The following is a 21,189-nucleotide window of genomic DNA, read 5'->3' as shown; positions in this document are numbered from 1 at the left end:
CTCCTTAGGAAACAGGAAATTGGTTTCTACCTTGTCATTATTTTTATCATGTTATCTTTAAATGACATCATTCTCCCCCCCGGGTGTAACAATTCACAGATTTTAAAACTAGCCACTGAGCTTATTGCTGCAGATGCAACAGCACTGATACTGCAGCCCAGGCTGGATTTCTTCAATGTGTCAAGATGTCCATTGTGAAAGACGCCTTTGGCTTGTGATCTACTGGAGGCGCAGATTATTTTGGTACCTTCCTTTTTTTATTTTTTGATGAACTGATAAATATAAAACTGGATCCCTCCCTTCTGTCCACCACTTTTAGGCATCAACTCCTTATAGCCTGGAGTCGGAGTCTCTGAGAATGGACTGCATTATGGCAGGAGGGACGTCCCCCACTCTGGCCATCAATGCTGTCACCAACAAGGTACGACAACCACCACTCCGTGAGGAGGGTTTGCTTCAAGAGGCTTGCTGTAATATACGGAAACAAAGCAGATCTAAACTATCCCACCACACTACTACTGTGTCTCAGGATGCAACGATGCCTTTCATCTCCTAGAACCTATTTGGACCACACTTGATAATGATCTCAACCCCTCCTGAATGTTTTGTTGAAGTCCATCCTGTTTTTTTTTTGTCTAATCCTGGTAAACCAGTCAAATACCCAATAAACATGCTCAGTCACAGTTGAAAATGTCCTTGATGGAGGTTAGAATCATTTGTTGCATCCATGCTTGCATGTGTGGAAAAGCAGGTCCATTCTAATTAGACATTACCAGTTTGAGAAAACTTAGTGATCTCCATGGAGTTGCTGAAAGCTTCTCTGTGTAAATAGGACAATGTAGTTAAAACTTAAATCTAGATGTTAATCGTTCTGAAATGTTCATGAATATTCATATCTTAATGTGTAATGGTGATGATGAATGCATTTGTTCTCGAGAAGAATGTGCTGAATACTTTCAAGCTGAACAGGGTGTGACTGTCTATATGAGGGTCACGGATCAAGCAATGACTGGGAGCTCTGACATCTCTCTCACACACACACACACAGAGGGGTGATGGGATGATGTGTGGAACATGACCCTTTCGTCTGACCATTTCCCCACAGCAGTAGCTCACAGTCTTTTCCGTTTGGGTTTTCCAGTCTGTGCTTCCACAGATTTGGCTCAGACTTCCAGGAATTTGACAACATGAAATCATGAATTTGAAACTCTTTCTAGACACTCTCATTGGAAAAAATGTGTATCGTCTCGCAGGGTTATGTAGCCACGTATAACCGATAATGTGTTATTTATCTAAAAACACACTCTTGACTGCTGCTTCTGTGAAATGAAAAAATGCTGCTATTCTCTCTTTCAAATCACAAAGTATGTTTTGACTTTTTATCAGACAGAATTGGAAAGTATCCTGTTGGTGCGGGGGGGGGGGGTCAGTTGGTTGACCTTCAATAGATTACGTATAGTCATATATACATTATGCACTTAACGAGACGGCGAGATGTTTTAAACACTTGCTGTCATCACCCTGAACTTTCACTGAAGTTTTCCCCGTGAAAGCACAATGGTGACTTTTTCATTATTGACCAGCTCTAAATGTTGATCCAGTTTTATTCACAGACACATTATTCATCCAGCCTCAAAACAGCAGACGACTGACTAGTGATTCATTTTAGTGATCGCTATACATAAAAAAACAGGCGAAGACCTTGATGGCATCCGCCCACATCCAGGCAGGTGGCATCCTCCAGCCACAGCAGTGCCTCAGACACGAAGGCATTTGTTCTTTTCTGTTTGCACTGGAGAGCGCCTATAATAATAAAATCCTAGAAAATCTGTATATATTGTCATTTCAAATGCGCATATTAACGTAAACATCAGCTGTTCTAGTTAAACCACACAAAGTTCATTTGTTACTGCAGAAACGCATCATGCATGTTCACTGTGATGTCAGCAATCCACCAAAACAAGAGTTAAGATGTGGCAAATAAAAGCGTACTTCATAGAGCTCCTCTTTTCCGCCTACAGCATGTTCTGCCAGGTAGGGGCACGGCGCCAGAGATCCTTTAATGCTGCCTCATCCGAAGACTCTGAGTTCATATTTGTCTATGCAATTAAATGTAGCCCGGAGGAAATGCCGGCGCTTTGCCTCATCAGCATTGACAGTCAAACGAAAACAAGAGAAACACAATTTATCGCAATCCTGAGGCCTTTCTTTTAGAAGCTTTGTGATCCGTCACCACAAGGCTGTGTACAATACTCTGAAGCGGAGCTCATGCCTTCATGGTGCCGACCTCTTAGGCAATGGGAATTGTGGTCAAGACGTTTAAACAAAAATCACCACGTTCAAGGAAAAACAAAGTCATTAGTGCAGCTTCTGTGCATTTAAGCGGCAGCAGGACCAATTTGCATTGACCGATTTACATAAGTTAGCACATAAATTTCCATTTTAGCTCACGAGCTGTCTCTTAACTTAATGGTGCATGTGTAGCTTCTTAAGGTGGGCAGCATTTGCTTTAACCTGGATATGAATTGGCAAATGGTTTAAAAAAAAAACAAAAGCAAGGACAATTAGAAAAATGGACAATGAGGCAGAGCAAAATGAAGAACTGCTGCCTTTGAGTGAGCTCATCATGTGGATACCGAGGTCGTGCGTGGCTTCCTGTCACTTTAACACGGACCCTTTTGTTTGCACATCTGTAGGTAGCACTGTACAACCCAGAGGCAGAAGGCAGCGAGAGTCCTGGGAGTCTGGGCGGCAGCCTGAGCAACAGCCTCTCAGAGCAGAGTTTAGCATCCGTCAACCTGAACAGCCTGAACCCCGGAGTCAGCAGCGGCACCAGTGTGCATGGCTACACACCGGTAAGAACGAATCTTCATGTCTTACCTGATGGTCGGATGATTCCTGCGGCAGCTTATCGCATGTCAGTCTGCAGAACAACATTGTTCAGGGACAGCTGATGGCTGCTGTGCTCTCATCAGTCTGAGGGGGGGAATATGTAACCAACTAATTATAAAGATGCTCACAGTACAGCTATGAAACTCCCAGCGCATAGATGACATATTTGATTTGTGACAGAAACAGGCCATTTTTTTATGTGTTCTGTCTGCAAAACTCCACCAAAGAATTAGAAATCATGGCTGATCAGTTCATTTCATCAAAATCGTTTAGGATCAACATGCAGAGTCAGACAAGATTTATTTTATGAAAAAAATAATAATCAAAATACGGTTTTGCAACCAACTACAAATACTGTTTTCAGCGCACACCTGTCCCTCAGGGTTGACCAATGAGGAATCGGCCCTACACCTGAGGGATATGCTGGAGTCTTTTGATAAAACAGCAAGGACATGCCCTTCTGTGATGCCTGACACCAGCAGTAGGAACGCATTTAAGATAAAAAGATAAAAAGATGCTTATTATATGTTTGTTACCTTACTCTCTTATTCGGAGACAGTTTGCTTTTGAACAAATATTTAATCCAAACAGAGTTTTCTTTTAAAGCAGATGCAGGAAGCATGTTTGGACTGGGAGAGTAGAGATGCAATGAACTGCATATTCTGAATGAGCAGATGCATACATGAACACATAAATGCAGAAGAGTCAGGTCCATTTTTTATTTATATTCAAATCATATGCTTTTTAATACATTTATGTTGGTAATTAAAAGGTTATTACAGCCAATCGTTTTGTTACGCCACAGGGTTTTCCTGTGATCAGTATCTTGGTCTATTTTTTACATTTTAATAAAATTTGTTGGCTATTTCTGATCACTGGAAGATAAAGCTTCATTGTATATTCTTTTAGAGTCTCCATCAGGTAAGATGGACGAGACACATTTTTAACAGCCATGCTCTTTACTTTATCTATTTAAGTAGATTCCTACTCCCAGGAGATAAAGAGTAGTTTCATAAAAGGCTGCTCTATTACTTTCGTAAGTCCTTTGATTCATTTAAATAGTAATCTATTTTATTCTGCAACCCAAATGATTCCACCTATAGTCATTAAATCTCCATTCAGTCTAATACAATTATCAAGCGTTCTATAGACTTGTAGTAAATTTGTTATTTGTCAGACGGTTTCTACATGTCCCTTTAAACCAGATGTAACACGATCTTAAAGGCGAGTCCCGGTCCGGCAACATCAGGCCCAAAATTGAAGCAGTGCTGAGAAATACCAAATCGTAATTATTTTCCCTTGTAACAGCTGCTCACCTGTTTTTTTTTTTTTTTTACCATCAATCAATTTTCCCCACTCACCTCCCACCTGCATTAGCAAAGGTTAGCGCAATCTCATCTCGTTAACCTCTCATTTCTAGAGGTCGTCCTTTGTTTTCATCCTCGCGGCGTCACCTCCCCACCCACCCGCTTTCCTCTCCTCCATCGCCCCAGACCTTGTCTGCTGGTCGAGTCCTGTGGGATCAGAGTTAGTTCTGCCTCATTACCTGCCACAGGTGATGCCCTCCTTACTGATGGTCATTACTGGTGGCATCAGTGACGCAGATCTCGCCCAGCATCCACAAAGTTGATGTTAAAGCCGCCTGTGTTTGCAGAGGCCCGCTGATCACGCCGTCTGAAGGGCGGATATCGAGGAAGGTGGCAGCTGGGATGAGAAGGAGGCTGAAGGAAGACATTGAATGGGAAATTGTTACATTTCTTGAGAATGAATGTGATTATATTTGAATCTATTTAACATTTGTAAATAAATTGCACTCAATGAATCCGATTTCCCAATCGGAATAATCGGAATGAGATCGATTGAGATTCGGCTGCTACGAATGCCCTTATGTTAGGCCGCACTATTGATCTTGTCTGCTGCCTTGGTTTTGTATGTTTTTGTCATTTTATTGTTATTTGATGTCAGATATATCTGCTCATTATCCAGTTACAGAAAAAGAGGATGCAACTTTAAGAAATACAGCCAGATGTTGCAAAACTCATAATCTGCCCAGGTTTCCTCGGTCTTCACCCTGCCGTGGGATATCATCCTCTTTCAGGTCCTAGGCGGCATCGCCTGTGTTCAACCTGTGTGACGAGCCAGTGATGCGCCCTTTCCCAAGTGGCCAGGAGCCAGTTACTTATTTATAAAATAAAAAAAAACAGAATTTGTTCTCTTTTGACTGTAAAAAAAAAAAACTTCATTGTCGATTTGTGGATATTGCTGAGTTTCTGTTCGGTTCGGTTCGGCCTCACAGCAGCTCATGATTTCTCAAACAAGTACCTTAATTGATTTCTCCACTGATGTCTCTGTTCCTGTCTTACTTGTAGGTGAGCAGCCACTCGGAGGCCGCGGCCCAGTCCCTGAGCATTCAGCAGCCCGCCCAGCAGCCTCCGCCGCCTCCCCCTCCTCCCCCACAGACACAATATGGTTTGTCTGTCCCGGAGTCACGGGACAACAAGCTGTGTTTCTCAGACTTTGAGGACCTCAGCGCTTCTTTCCGCAGTCTTTACAAGTGCGTCTTTGAGCATTCTTTCTCACAGCAAGGTGGGTGGTGTCGACCCTTATGAATTATTACCTCTGCCAAGGAGATTATATTTTTGTGTGACTGCTAGCAACATAACTCAAAAGGTTACAGACAGAGCTGGATGAAATGTTCAGGAAATGTTAGGAATGTTACCAGGAACAGATAATAACATGTTGGTGATGGTCCAGAAGAGATCCTGGATTATGGATCACCTTTGAGATTTTTGTTGACATTGCAGTCAATGGAGCGTCAAAATTTGTTCCTCAATATCTCGGTTGATTATTGACTGATGTTTATGGAATTTGACGCAGTCATGTAGGGGGAGGGGGGGGGGCCTCTATCTCACCACCGAATTTCATCTGGATCGGATTCGGATCGCGGATATTATCAAGTGTTTTTTTTTAAATGTGGGTACGCTTGTGTTTTGGCCTCCTGTGCATTTCATATTAGAGATAGAGTTTTCTAACAACGGCAAACGGCAAACATTTTCACAACAAAACCATTTGTTTTTGGACACTTTCAATAATATCTCTCTTATTACCTCCACAAAGGAGGTTCTGTTTTTGCTGGCCTTGACCAAGACACTGTGGAATTAGTAACGGATTTGTTGTATCTTCAAAAGCTCTGGATCCAGATCCAGAAGAATCTGCCAGGGGGGGGGGGGGAGGGAGGGGGACTGAGCCGCTTGGCGGAGGTCAGCGATCTCCGAGTGCTTTTCTAGTCTGTTCATGTGTGGCCGTTCAACATCTTTGACATGAGTGTACACACAGAAGAAATACATGTAAACCGGTATGTCAGGCTTCATGCACATAATTGGCTGTCAAGCTTAAGCTACTAATGAATTGCAAATAACTCAACATTGCTTTGTGAACGGTGAAACCGTTCCCGCATTAACCTCTGCCACACTACTCCTACTTTATTGTATTTTAATAAACAAAACAATCTGTTGTTCTGCATATCTGCCTTTTACGGTTCGCTCAGTCAAATGAATAAAGGCAATTAAGGGGAAGAATTCAACAGAAGGAGAAACAAGTCAGGAAAAACATCTGCAGTCGAGCAGAGCAAAGGGTTGTGCAGCTTTGATAGCAGCTAATTAGATTGGTTCTAAAGTTTGTGTAGCGTCTTGCTAATTGCTTCCTCAAGCTTTCAGGTCACTCGGGCGGCTCCCTCTTGGTTGGACCCCCCCCCCCCCCCCCATCACCACACACCTATCACCTTCCCTCTCCCGCGTTCCTCTTTCTGTGCGCAGCCACGTGTTTTGTCTGCAGTTGAGGAGATTGATGCGCTCGACTGAGCTCTGCAGCCGCTGCTTGAGGACAAGGCCCCTTTCAATTAGTGGTCAGGGGTGCAGAAGCAGAAAAGATAAAACAATGAGAATATTAGCCGCGTAAGGAAATACATGGCACAAAGAGCAAGGAGGAAGCAAAAGGAACAGAAAATGAATTCACGGCGATTCTTGAAGGGCCCCTGAAGTGTGAGGCCTATCGGGGAAACGGCATCAGCAGAGTCATTGTCTTTGAGGGTCTGAGTCACAGTGAGTCAGCCGGACAGCAGGGCACATTGTTATCCTCGGTGAAACTGCAGCGAGTCAAAGACCACACGCCAAACTGTCCATGAGTTGGGGGGGGGGGCATTCGTCATCCTGCCATCAGCATGCAATGTTGGGTGTGAAAACTCATTTTAGAATCCAGCTTCAATCATAATCTACTTTCCCTCCACAGAGGTCCACATGGCAGGGGGTACTCAGGAAAAAAAACTTTATTAGTCCCTATGAGACATTACAGCACGCATAACACCGAAACACTGAGTGAGGAGGGGAAAATACAGCCAGGACAGGAAAATCGGTGCAAACGAGTCATAAATAAATCATGAATAAATGATTTGTTGTCAGAGAGAATAGAATAACTGTAATAAAAAAGAATAATCCCACAAGCAGCTCAAGACTCCCCATTGACGGGATGTGCTCAGATCGATTTCCTTCTAAGTTTTTGTTATGAAAAACCCATCGATAGCAGATCTATAGCCGTCCATTGATCTTTGATGAGACCATAAGACTACTGTTCAGAATGTTCTGGTCTTTTAATGATAAGCCAGATAGAAAAAAGGGTCAATAGAGACCAGCCCCCAAAAAAACTTTATCCAAAGAATGTATGGAAAGAATTCACATCCTGACTTCACATAATATCCATCTTCATGTTTGCGTCCAACCTTAGCTGACTGTTCACTGTGTGTAAATCAATCAACGATTCATATTCATCTTAAGATATGCTCCAAGATAATGATGCTCTGCCGATCAGAAGCAGAAACAGCTCGACTGGTCCAAATCTGTACCCGAAGCAAGACAAGGAAGTATTACCGACGAGCCGACTGTATATAGATTCTGCTGCTGCCGGTACCAAAGAGATAATACGCACGCTGTAGCTGTGTGTTCAGAACCCGGTGACAAGACGCTTCTCCTGTCCATACATCAGGAGATGAAAACTCAGAGGAAACCGTCATAAGGAATGTGCTTCTGTTCTCCGGTGAGAGAGATTTCATAATTGGTGACAGAGCAGCATCTGGACTTCAGTCATTGCAGTGTTTGAAACAACAATCCAAACGCTGTAGTTATGGTACATTTACTTGAATTAACCCAAACATAAAAACAGACTATTCCTCACATGAGTAATGCATATCTCCACCAGGGCGTTAATTCCCCCCCCCCCCCCCCCTCGTCTGATTTGTTGGCAGGATTACTAAAAAGTTTTCAAAATAATTTCTATTAAACTTTACAATTTTTGGTTAGATTCAGATACACATCCAAATTTGTCTTTTTAACATTCTGAAATATTGCAAGAGTGTATGTCAACATTTTCTTTCATTTCTCAGTGGAAAATGCCTCTTGATTAAAAAAGAATAATAAATCTGGCATATTTAGGAGTTTAAATTTGGGCCAGATCCAATTAGAGATCCAGACCCACCAAATGTATATAATTTATTAAATGGCGAACATGTTGTAATTTCTTTTGTTTTTTCGTCAAAAGAAGAAGTTGTATTTCTTTTTTTTCCACCACTGGCAGGTTTGATGGGTTTGTCCGGTGATTCCAGCCAGCAGGCCCCGACCGCCTGCTCCTACCAGCACTCTCCCGGTGTGGGAAGCGGCAGCGGCGGCCACCATCACCAACACAACCACGGCCAGGCAACGCATCACGCCCACCACCCTCAGCAGCACCTCTCCCCTCACTCCACCCACAGCCAGCACCAGCACCAACACCAACAGCGTCCTGCTCATCCCCAGCACCCATCGCTCTCCCACCAGAGTCACGGTGGGCAGAGCTGCCCCACAGCAGGTGAGAGCTGAGCCACCAGGGTGACCCCAAACAATCACTCGGTGGAGAATCTACACTTTAACAGTTCTCTGGAATATAGCGAGGCCTATGAATAATAGTTCAACATCATTCCACATAAATCACTTTGTTTCCTTGAGTTTAGTGTGGAAATGATTATTTCTCCCCTCACGGCACCCACGAGCCTGGCGTGATATTGTTATTCACATCGTATGAGCAGCCAAGTGGGAAAAGCCTTAATGTCAGTCTTCTGTTTTAATTGGTTAAGTAGGAGATATAAGGAACTTCTGATGGCAATAAAGGCTCCCAGTTGGGAGCAGAGCTTCAGATGTGTCCACACAGCTCATTTATTTTTGCTATATAGCGAGAGGCTGTGCAGCCTTCACTGTCACATCAATCTGGTTTTTAACTCATTAATGAACGGCTGCAAATATAAATCACAGTGAATTTAGAGTTGGTTTCAATGGAGGAACTCCTACAGGGCTTGACGTGTGGGTAACCACCTTCTTATTCTGGAGAGTTAATGCTCCCCAGTCAGCAGCAGCGAGGTGTTTTTTCCCACGCTGTGTGGACGCATCACAGGGGAAGCCGTCTCCAGAGTATTCTGCAGCTGCTCTGGCTTCTGCAGGGTAGAAATACAATGAAATGTGTTCTTTAAGAAACTTTATCAGCTGAGCGCTAAAGTACGAAGCAAGAAAATTATATATAAAGTAAATGCTGCATTTGAAGAGTTTTATTTATTTAATGTTATTTTTATGTCTGTCTCCACTGAACACGATTACCGTACACTGATAGCAGTATAAATTTGATTAGAGTTCATTTGGGATATTCCCTCGCTGCTGAGACAATGAATGGGTTTGAATATATTTAACATAAAATCAAGATTTTTTCCTATTTTCTTTTTTTACTCATTCCTAGGAAAGGAGCCACACAACGTGCGGTGTAGTTTATTATTTCACAAATATTGATGCCATGCAGCAATAAAAAGCGCTTTCCCCTTTCTCAAGGACTCATTGATGCATTTCACCGGACACGGTGCAAAGGTTCCTGTGTGAGGATAGAGCGTTTGATATTATAAAACCGACTGGAGACAGACGTCACACCACCCTATGGTTGACTGTGAGATTATCACTGGATAATCTGGATCAGATGTTTCAGGTCGTGAAAATCTGTCACACTAAATCAGACTCTTCATGACCCCAGTCTTTAAGTCTATTCTCCATTTTATATAATATCTACAAATATCTTTTGGCAAATTGTCATCCACATTATCCACAACAAATAAACTATGAAATGATATCATGACCATGACCCTGTGTGTGTGTGTGTGTGCATGCATTCATGCGCTCTCTTCCAGGCTTGTCGTCGGACTGGTACCCCAACCTGGACTGGCTAAGGGACAGCTGTCGTATTGCCACCAGCTACAACTGGGCTGATGTGGACCTCTCCCCATTTCAAGGTAAAGATGAAACCTCGGTTGTCTAACATAATTCGTTCCCGAGGTTCCACTGTATATGTCTGTTCATTGGAAATTGAATATTTACTAATGTCCGATTGCTTATCAATGGTCAGCGGTTATATCTTATGTTATATGTTCAAAGATCAAATGAATAAGAAACCAAATCGCCACAAAAGCAGGTCAAGACCGGCTTTTTATTCCAAAAGATTTCCCTGTGAGCAAACACTCAGTGACATGAGATGAATGAATCAACATGGCAGAGAGAGAGAGAGAGAGAGAGAGAGAAATGTTAGGAGAGACAATAATGTCATCCCTCAGGTAGCATCTTATTCCTCTGTTCTCACCTTATAGTTTCAAAAGCTCTGCATATCACCCCCATACTGAATATTTGTGAATAAAAAACAATGCTGTTCACGCACACACACACACACACACACCAAGAGTCATGAGATCATCAGCGTGAACAGCATCTGAAATGAACATTTAGAAAACTGGCTCCTCCAGCCTGTTTCAATACGGTGATAATTGATCGAATGCTTGTGATGCTGATCAGTCTCTTTGATTAAACCATTAGGATTCCTCTCTGCTGCCTTCATATAAAGTCACCCTTGAGGCGCAGCATAATAATATCCAGTGCTGTAATAGCACCGGTCTAATAAAAGTTGTTATCCTGCATCAGCGTGGTTGCCACTCTGTTTCTCTCCCTCTCTCTCTCTCTCTCTCTCACACACACACACACACACACACACACACACCATCGCCCTCCCTCTGAATTGTGTGATGTGAATAATCCAATTAGGCCCCGGCTCAGTAACAGCCTCTTATCACGGTCAGTGCACAAAGCCAGCAACATCCGCGCATGATGGATGACAGCGGCTGGTCTTCTAACACGCAGGCCCTGCTGCCGCTGTCGTCCTGCAGCGCTTGACCTCCCTCGCGCCGCCGCGATGCCATCCGCCAACGTCTCTGGCTCACCTCCAAGACTGAGCCGCCAAACACCAGCCCTATGAGTTACATTTTAGAACAGAAGCATGAGGGGGGGTGTTCATAGAGAGGGTTTGTGTCTTCTCACGTGTGAACAGGAGAGACAGTGAATTTTGTGAAAGAAGTGTGTTTACTATCGATTCACGCTGGAGCTAGATTGCGGTTTCTTTCGAAGGGCAACGCTGTTTTCTGTGATACAAACATCAGGAATTTTTCCATTTACAACACCGTTCGGTGTTAACCCTTTATTAAACCTGATGTTTGTCCTCACACTTCTTCAATCCTCACAAAATGAAACTGGAAAACCCCAAAATACGCATAGTTCACACTCACACAACATTGTTTCCTGTGACAAGCCAAGTAGGTCATGCTAATAACATGATGCATGTGTCATTTTAGATATGGTGCGGTTGTGGAGTCGATGGAAATCACAACCGTTAGGATGCTGTCGTGTCTCTCCTCCGCGAGGACAGTTACCAATGGCCAAATATTTAATCTAATATACTCTTTAAGCTGATTCTGTGGAAAAGTTATGTAAGACATGTGGAGCGTTTGGGCTCTAGAACTGGAAATGATTCAAGCTCTGCAGCAACCATTATGTTCACCTCCTCGTCACCGCCTCCTCGCCTCCCAGGTCTGAAGGCGAGCATGCGCCAAGCGGAGCTCAACAACTGGTCGCTGGACGCTGCCCAGATGGCCGATCTGTGCTCCACCATTAACCGATTCTTCACGGCCACGGGGGTCATCCCGCCTCAAGGCACAGCCCACCCACAACCTCAGGTCCAGCACCCGGCACCGCCAGGAGCGGCGCAGCACCCGGCTCAGCCACACGGGGCGATGCACCCGAAGGCCAGCCAGCACAATCAGCACGGGCAGCACAGCCAACACATCAGCACGGGTCAGTGAACGCAACCGTACCAAGCAGAGGCACTCAAACGCATTCCCTTTACGTTTAAAAGTGGAACGCCTTCTAAATCCGGAATATTTCCAAAAAGTTCCGATTGCTGCTCGCTCCTTCCCTGCTGTTGAATTACAGCCTCTCTCTCCCCACTGTGCCATTATTATCAACCATTATGGATTTACAAAGGTAATGTGGATGTTGTCAGCGTCGTGGCGACGGGAGATATGAAAAAGAGGCTTTATATCACCGGTGGGGGAATCCAGGGAGAGGCAGCACATTCTGTTGGATTCCTCAAGCTTAGCATAAGATGGTGAAACTGTCTGTGAATGTTACGGCTGCTTGTGCTCTGTGGAGACACCGATGTATGTATGAACTAATCCGACAGTAAGTCACTGCCTTTTGAATTTTCTCCCACAGGGAACATGTACATGGACTCCAGACAGAGCATTTCCTCTCTGATGGGCCCTCCAGGATACCCCCACATACCTGCGATGAGCAGCGCGGCCCCCGCCATGACAGGTGACTTCTCCTACGCTTGGAGGCCCCTTCAGAAATGTGTTGTCTAGAAGATCATTGTGTATTTGTGTACGCAGGCTTGTAGCCGTGCGTGTTTGAGAGTATATGGATTGTACCTGCTTTTCCAGCAGCTCTTTGTATCAACTCTTACAACTGTACATTTGACCTCTGCATTTGACAACAAGCTACAATTGATAGCAGGTAGATAGATAAATAGATAGATAGATAGATAGATAGATAGATGCACACAGATGACATAGGCCAGCTCAGAGGGTGGAATTTAAGGGACATTGTACTGTATAAGAAACATATATAAGTAAATGTTAAAAATGTGTTAACGTCTTAACCGAAGTCAATAAATCATGTTTTGGCAGATTATCCAAAGGCTCCAGCCATTAAGGCCAGTAATAAGTAATAATAGTAAAGTAATAAGTGCATCCGACTTCTTATTCAGACCAAATGAAGTGATGGGATGGCTTCGCTGCGCTTTATGTACCCACCTAGCCATGAACAGTTTGCCTTCGCCCTCCTTTTTCATTTCTACAAGGTCAGCTGGATTTATTGGCAAAGCTATTTGTGATCTCGTCACAGAAAAACAAAAGAAAAATTGCGTTTCCATGACGAACAATGGGCATGTTCGTTGTTGATGTCCATTATGCTTTTTTTCTCCCCCTTTGCTTACATGCTAGTGACTAAGTGAAGGTAGGCAGGCAGCCAACGAGGTGCTGCTCTCCATAACCGTGGTGAGGGATTAGGGTTGGATGTTCGCTCGTTCTAGAATGACAACCAGCACTAAACCAAACTCTTCACACATGTATCTCCCAGCTGCAGCAGAGGGCCAGTCAGTGTGAACGCAGTGTGCATTCATGGGCTCAGAGGTGCAGGAAGAAAGGGATATGATGTTTTACAAGCGCACGTTTCTCATTATCAACATTCTTGTGCTCGCCTCTGCAGCTGTTTCAACCCCAGCTTCAGCTTAATTGATTAAATATCACAGTTTTTTTCCTGCTGCATCAAAGCTTTTCTTTGTTTCCTGCTGCTGTGGACGACCGGCTCGCCACAGCGTTCAGCGTAGTAAATGATGCTGCTGTATTAAGGGCAGCTCAGAATATGCTTGTGAAGAAAAAGATTCTCACTGCATGCATAATGCGCCACAACATAATTACCCCCAAACCATTAAGCGTCAGATATTATCGTATACAGTGGGGCCAAAGTGTATTTGGCAGCCACCGGTTTTGCAAGTTATCGCACTTAAATATAGATGAGGGAGGTTTGTGCGTTCCATCACAGGTGCACTTCAACTGGGAGAGACAGAATGTATCAATATAAATAACAATTATTATTCAATGACCTGAAGAGAGTTGGGGCCACAGCTACAAAGTTTTGAGTTGGGCTTTTACTATTGACCAAATATTTGTTTTCTGCACCTTTATACAGATTTTTCAATGATTTCCAGAATTTCTTTTTTTCCACATTCTGTCTCGCACAGTTGGACGTGTACCTGTGATGAAAATGACAGACCTCTGACCTTTTTAAGTGGAATAACTTGGACAATCGGTGGCAGACAAATACAAATGTAGATGAGACATCATCTCTGTGAAACAGGGTTCTTCTAAGCGTTGTAAAGATACCGATGCAAATGGCACCACATCAGATTCACCAGTTTCCAGCAGTTTTGTTGAGGCTGCTTTAAAAGCTGGATTTTCCAGATTCATTCTGGTGCTTCTTCATCCTACTCAAGAGCAGTGTTTCAGATATGTCACTGTGTGTGTGTGTGTGTGTGTGTGTGTGTGTGTGTGCTTAACAGCTAAAAGTCCTGCTCTCTGTCCATGTTCAGGCCACCTCAGCCAGCTGAGCCTGCAGCAGCATCAACACAGGCTGCCTCTGGGACATTTCCAGGTGAGGCGGATGCTCACGGCAGATGACATCCAGGATGACTTTGACTGGGACTCTATCGTCTAAACTGAGCCGTTTGTGGACGGCAAGAGACATGTTACGACAGGTGAGATGAGGATCACACTCACCTGTATGAAAAGACAGAAGACAATCCAAAAGAAAACAAATGAAAATCCATTTTCTGATCTTAGGAGCCTTTTTGTAAAAAAAAAAAAATCAACCATCTATAAAGTGGATGATTCTAGAGACAATCATTGAAAAAAGACTTTCACAGGATTGGACCAAGCCAAGATTGTCCAAAGCAAAAGGACGTCTAAAGCTCTTTGAACTGTCTCATGTTTTGACCCCTCTCAGTGCCAACAGGGTTACAAGTCGCCAAAGTGTTGTAAAAATCATCTGTGAATTGTTTGATGGTTTCGTATCCAGCGTCTGCAGAGATTCGGCACCTGTCTGAAATGACTAGAAAACCAAACTCACTGCAGAAGGTCCTTCAGTGCTTCTCTCACACACATTCAGCAGGCCCGTCCAGTTCATCATTCATTCTTTTGTCACTGGAATATTGCACACCTCTGTGGTGTGTGGATCCAAACAACTGCTGCCAGGAGAGGGAAACAATCGTGCTCGCGGTGGATGAGTAGAGCACCACCTGCTGTTCAAAACAAGCAACACATCGCTTTTTTTGCCTAAAAGAAATTCCTATGCACCACAATTTCTTTACAATTTTTGTTCCGTTACATTGCACAATTTACTTTACCATTGTAATTGTTTGGAACAATGCATAGTGCCATGTTCTCAGGGTGTTACATCCACGTCAGACCACAAAGCCATTTAGTTGTGAGGTTCTTGCGTGGTGTTCGGTGCTGTCAGTGTTTACTTCCCGTTGGCCTCCTCCTCAGAAGGTTGTCTTCATTTGTCAGGTTATAAGCTAATTGATTTAAATATGGTTTTCAGCAGCTCAAAAAAAAAGAGCAACTAATTAAAATGAAAATGAGACGCTGGCTCGGTTTGGACTTTGTCGGCAGTTTGACTTTAATTTTTTTACTGTGTTGTTTAATTTTGTCTGTCTGTAACAAGTGTATAGTCGTCTCTAATTTTCATTATCATACAGTTCCATACAAAAATAAAATAGATGTTAGAGCTCATACTTTTCTTTAAATGAAGTGGGTACACAGTGAAATAAAGAGAAATAAAGTGCTCCGTGGTTTTGGAAGTGATCTCAGTGATTGTTGGTCAATACAAGGTTTCATAGTGGAAGAAAAAGAAAAATACTCTCATTCTATTATATCCATTAAATGCTGTATTACAGTGACCAGCATATATATCCTGTATGTTTGTGTGTTGTTGTCCCTGTAAATAACAGAATGTCTCTCCTGTTTGACCATGAAAGACCCAGACCCCCCCAAAAAAAGAAAACAGCAAATGGAAAAAACGTATTTTGTTAATTGCCCTTTAGAAGACAGGAGTATGTATATACCTCCAATATATTGTAAATAGTGAGAAAAAATGACAATGGAGTTATTGTTTGTCATAAAAAAATCAAATCTGTGTATGACGGTTTAAGAGTTGAAATCTGTTTCAGTGTTTATTAAATTGTCATTGACCATTTTTACTGCGCTAACCTTGCGTCTGCTGTTGTTATTTAAACGCCTGTCGTGCGTTGTTGAATTAGCGGCCTCACCAAAAAAATACAAATAAAAAAAAATCGTTAAATGATGTGTGACAAGTTGCTGCACTTGCAACTGAGTCTAAATCGTTTTTTAAATTTCAAACCAGAGAATGACTCAATTTCTTCCTTGCTTGTTTTTGCACCTTCGACCCTTCTACCTTGTTGCCCAACAGGTGTCAGCCTAGTGCCGTCCCGCAGTTTGTTTGCCCTTGATGCATGTAGGCTCAGCAGACCACCCATGCCTGCCGGTGAGAGAGTCACACATAATGCTCTAACTGTATTTGCAGAGCCCTCTCATTGGGTAACGTGTTGGAGAAAGCATCTCCCTTTCGCCGCTGTGTCGGCCGTTCATTTGCACCTCGTTCGTTTATTTACCCTGTGAAACTGACAGGCAGACGCTTTGTGGAGGCTTGTGCTTGGCCCGACTCCGTTGCAGCTTGTGATAGGTGGCGTGAACTGAAGCTGTGATCCGCTGCAGACACCTTGTTGACTCTTTAACGCTGTCATTAAGGCTCATTTGGAGACGGCTCGGAGCTCTGTTTACATCCGACCCCATTCGTTCAGCTAATTGTACCGGCTGCTACTGTGCTGCACGCCATGAGTCGTCTGTCTTGTCCTGATAGAAAAGTCGGCCGGTTGTTTATCAGTATTTCTCAGTGTGTATGTGCTTGATAAACCGTTTGCAATATGATTCTGGCTGTCCACCAAGAGCAGAGCGAGTCTGCCATGGATCAGGAGGGCCTAAACTACCTTACTGCCCCAATCCGGCCGTCCTCCTCCCAACCCAACCAAACCCGCCCAGCCCAACACCGGTACCAGCACCCCTCCTCCACTCTCAGCTCAGTCGCTCACACTCTCCCGTCTCTCCTGCTGTGCGTCAGTCTGTCTTTGCCTCCACTTCGTCAAAGTGGCCAGAGCTCATCTCCTCTCCTCTCCTCTCTACATATTCCACTCTTTTGCTCCTCCAGCTGTGTGACAGCATCTGACCCGGTTTTCCACTTCTCCTCACTTTTCCAAAACTTTTTTATTTCTTTTTTTGGGGTCCTTAACCCTTCCCCTTTGGAGAGCCGGTCGGTGTGTGTCTGGCGGCAACGAATACGAGGGCTCTGGTGCCGTGCTCTTTGCCCTGAGGGAGTCCCTGAAGGTTACGACTGAAGGAAAGACGCTTTCACCGAGATGAACGTCCAGCTGCTGCTCCTGCTGGCCCTCGTGGGGCCTTTCTGCCCCTTCACACAAGCAAGTAAGTTCATTCTCAGTTCTGGCTGTCCTGCTGTTAGCACACTCTGTCCCCGCTCTCCCTCTGCCTGCATGTGCCCACACCACACCGCTCTTTGTCTGCTTTAATTCCATGCGGTATAAATAATAACACTCCGGAGGCTGCTTTTACAACTTAGACTTAACTTACATTTCATGTGTTTCCATTCAATAATTATATTCTTACGTTCCATTACATTCAAACACTTTTTTTTTTATGTTTCTGGTTTGAAATAATCACTGAAAAACTTTGACCATATGTTTATCCTGAGCTGAGAAAAGGAGTTTAAAACAATAATGGATGGTCTCATTTTCACCCTCCTCCTCCTCGCCGGATGGAGGGAGAAGTTTGATTAACAGGCAGGAGGAATAAATGTGATGTAATAGCAGGAACTCTGCTGCCTCGTGTCTCTAAATTCTTGGCACCGGCCAAGAAAAGAAAGGAATATCCTTTGGACGGCTCCCAAAGCAGTGCTCATACTCCGGGGTGGGGGCTCTGGGGGTGGCGTCAGACTGTAATTTACACCGTACACATTTAACTGAAAACCAATCTGCTGTCTCCTCTCATTTTACTCCTGATTCTCTCCTTTCGTACCCGCTGCGACCGCTTTCCTCCGTCGCTCTGGTTTTCCCTTTGCATCTCGTCGCCTCTCCCTTCATGTTTGGGTGTTTTCCCTTTCTTCTTCTTTTCTTTCTGTTTCCTTCCTTTGCCTTGACCAGCAGTATGTGTGCATGCCCAGAGGAAGCATGCAGGCACTGGGTGGAGTGGGTGGGAGTGTGTGTGTGTGGCTGGGGCATGCGGGAGCCTCAGAGCGGTGCAGGTTTTTGCGTGAGGGTATTAATAGAGAGAAGCTCTATATTTAAGGAGAGAGAACACCCGCTACGTGATGAGCTTCATGAGGCACCCCACCCTTTTAGTCCTCATGTTGTTCGACCATGCGGCATCCCGCCCCTTGGCATTTGGCTGTTTTTGGTGGGGTATCAAGCTTTACCACTCAAACTCCCTCCCACTCCTCTGCCATCTTTTAACAGTCCTCCACCTTGCTCCAACTCTCTGCCCTCTTTTCCCCATTCCAGCTTGATGAGTCTGAACCCGGAGGTTGATGTGGACACGGGGGGGGGGGGGGGCTATTTTTAAACAGCAACCTTTTACCAGTCAGAGGCAACATGCCAGCCTCATTTCCATGGAATTCACTCTGACAAAGTCCTTAAACGTTCAGGATGAGTCTTCACTTCAAAAGTTAATTCCAGTTCTCTGCTTCACAGTCTTTTAACACCTTGAGTTACTTAACTAGCATACCCAATGCATCCTGTAACCCCCCCCTCACCCGGCTCGAACAGCCCCCCCTCTTAATGAGTTTTGTCAGCCTCTCTGGGCCTATAACATCTCCGTCACATGTGGCCGCTGAAGGAAGAGGTCAATGACCTTTAACGCTGCCCGCTGATGGAAAAGATTCAAATGTTTGCGGTCGTACTTCAAATTTCAAATATTTGCGGGCAAAGATCAAACATTTCTTCTTTCAAAGGAGAAAAAATTTGAACTCGAAACACGACAAGTAAAGCTTTGAAAAAGCAATGAGAGAAAAAAAGAACTGTTTATGGAAGGGAGTGCGACGCAACAAGTCGGATGGATGCGAGTGTGCGTCTCCTCAAATGTCTCATACCTCGAGCACACAAAAAAAGGTCAAGCTGCTAACTAAGGAGCACTTACTAAACCGAGAGGGTGTTTCATGACGTGGGAGTTGGATTTGAAGGTTAAAAGATAAAAACTGCATTAAGAGATCTGCTCCGTGAAATGGGACGTGAGGAGTGGCGCTTTTATCTGAACACTTTGTTTACAAGGAAATGGAGGGATGAGAGTGATGTCACGGCACGATCTGTTCCTTTCTGCTGTGATTCATTACGTTTTAGGTATTTAATCATAACCGAGATAAGGAGCTCCTGAGCTGGTACCCCTGGCCACCCCTGGCGATGGAGTCCAGATGTCCTGCCGTTTCCTCCTGCCCAATGAAGCCAGCAGAGGAAAGAATGAGTCCCTGTCCGAGCTCGGATGCCCATTGTGTTGTGTTTGTGATAAGACGGGCTCCACTCCAGCCTGTCCGCTGATTAAACCCTGCTTAACCCCCCCCCCCCCCCCCGTATCTACAAGGCCGACTTCGACTGGTTGCGCGGGGGAGGTTGCAGCTTGTGCCATCCTATCATGGTGCAGTAAACATGGGCAGGGCAACTATCGCTCAAATGTCTCTCCTCCAGTGCTGTAAAAACATTCCAGGGCTCCAAAGGTGGATCCTCTCACACTCCCTCATACCATCTGCCAGGACCCTTTCCTCCCACTCGGGAGGTGGAACTGGACGCTCTCTCTCACACACACAAACAGAAACCTCAGTGACAGCTGATTGGGATCATAACTGATGGAAGTCGGTACTCCCCTCATCACGCCCCGCCCTTGCTTGGAGGCTTTATTTATGCCGGCATGGCTGTATTCCTTTACTCCGCTTAGTTTTAGCTCTTTTTTTTAAGTTTTAAAGTCCACCTCTCTGCACATTTGTTTGTTCAATTAGTAATTAATAATAATAATAATTAATACTAATATTACTACTTTCAGTAATACACCTTTTTTCTTGCCCCGTTCATTTTGTATCTCGGTTGTCCACAACCCTTCATCCTTTCTTTTTACATAAAGGATGAGTGAAGTGGGAATTTGTCAACCCTTCAGTGTCCAGTCATGATGGCCACTCACACGTACAGCATGAACCCACTGGTAGGATGATTTCAGACTGTTCCACGCCAGAGAGCACGTGTGGTCAAAGATGATGTCATCGCGGGCAAACTGACCTGGGCGTACCACTGAAGTGCCACAGTTACGTAATCATATCCAAGGCTCTAATTGAAGGAATGAAAAACTGGAACTGATTCTAACTCTGCAATATATTTATTGGCTGATGACAAGCAGCTTTGGGTCCTTGATTTTTTTCATGTCTATAGCCATCACATGAGAAGCGTGCATTCTGACCCAGACTCAATCCTGGTAGAAATCCTCAGCAGCTTCAGGGGTCCAGTTCTGGGTCCGAGCTCCTGTTCCAATCCCCCTGAGACTGAACGAGACACCCTGCTTTCCCTTCTGCGCTCCCTCTTTCTTTCTCTACCGTTCTCTTCAGGAATTCCTCCTTATCAAAGACATCAGCAGCGGGCAAGCCCCTTAGGGAGCGGCACAGTCGTGGAGCGTGGAGCTTAAAGCGAGCGAGGATGCAGACCGCATCAGTCTCGCTGTGATACTCGCTGATGCCGCTGTGTTTGCAGTGGGGAGGAAACACGACTCTAATTGTAGGAGCTGCACACATAATGAAGCAATTGTCATAAGAGGTTGAGGGGCCACTGCACAGAGCACGCAGCCTTACTCTGGTGCGTCCGACGACTTCATCCTCACTCACAGACATTCCAAACAAACAGTCTGGGTCGCGTTTGGAACCTCCCGCCGCAGTGGGAACAAATGTTTTGTTATATTTATCCCGCCTGTTGCTAATGACACACGGGCCAACACAGGACTAGGAATAACTGCACCGGTGGTTCGACACGAACAGAGTGGTATTTTTACCCCGAAGTATTCTTTATTATTTCATGCATTTAGAACAATTGTAGAAGAGGATGATGATGTCAGACGCTGAGTTTAGAAAACTCTTACTTCTGGAGAAACAGAAAGGGGACTTTTGCCTTCCAGGAGAGGTTATT

General features: G+C 44.4%; 1 protein-coding gene across 1 annotated transcript in view; it reads left to right on the top strand.

The window, feature by feature from the left end:
- The window catches only part of LOC137904654 (forkhead box protein J3-like), a 38,685-nt gene extending 24,079 nt beyond the window's left edge, over window positions 1-14,606 (top strand). Inside the window, exons 6-13 of the mRNA XM_068748860.1 lie at window positions 320-421; window positions 2,697-2,855; window positions 5,262-5,478; window positions 8,518-8,787; window positions 10,142-10,243; window positions 11,862-12,125; window positions 12,546-12,647; window positions 14,482-14,606. Of these exons, the coding sequence (XP_068604961.1) occupies window positions 320-421; window positions 2,697-2,855; window positions 5,262-5,478; window positions 8,518-8,787; window positions 10,142-10,243; window positions 11,862-12,125; window positions 12,546-12,647; window positions 14,482-14,606 (1,341 nt within the window). The remainder of the gene's footprint in view (window positions 1-319; window positions 422-2,696; window positions 2,856-5,261; window positions 5,479-8,517; window positions 8,788-10,141; window positions 10,244-11,861; window positions 12,126-12,545; window positions 12,648-14,481) is intronic.
- The last annotated feature ends 6,583 nt before the right edge of the window (window positions 14,607-21,189 follow it).

Source organism: Brachionichthys hirsutus, chromosome 2 (assembly GCF_040956055.1).
Source record: "Brachionichthys hirsutus isolate HB-005 chromosome 2, CSIRO-AGI_Bhir_v1, whole genome shotgun sequence".
Lineage (NCBI taxonomy): Eukaryota > Metazoa > Chordata > Actinopteri > Lophiiformes > Brachionichthyidae > Brachionichthys > Brachionichthys hirsutus.
This window is presented reverse-complemented; position numbering and strand designations above follow the sequence as displayed.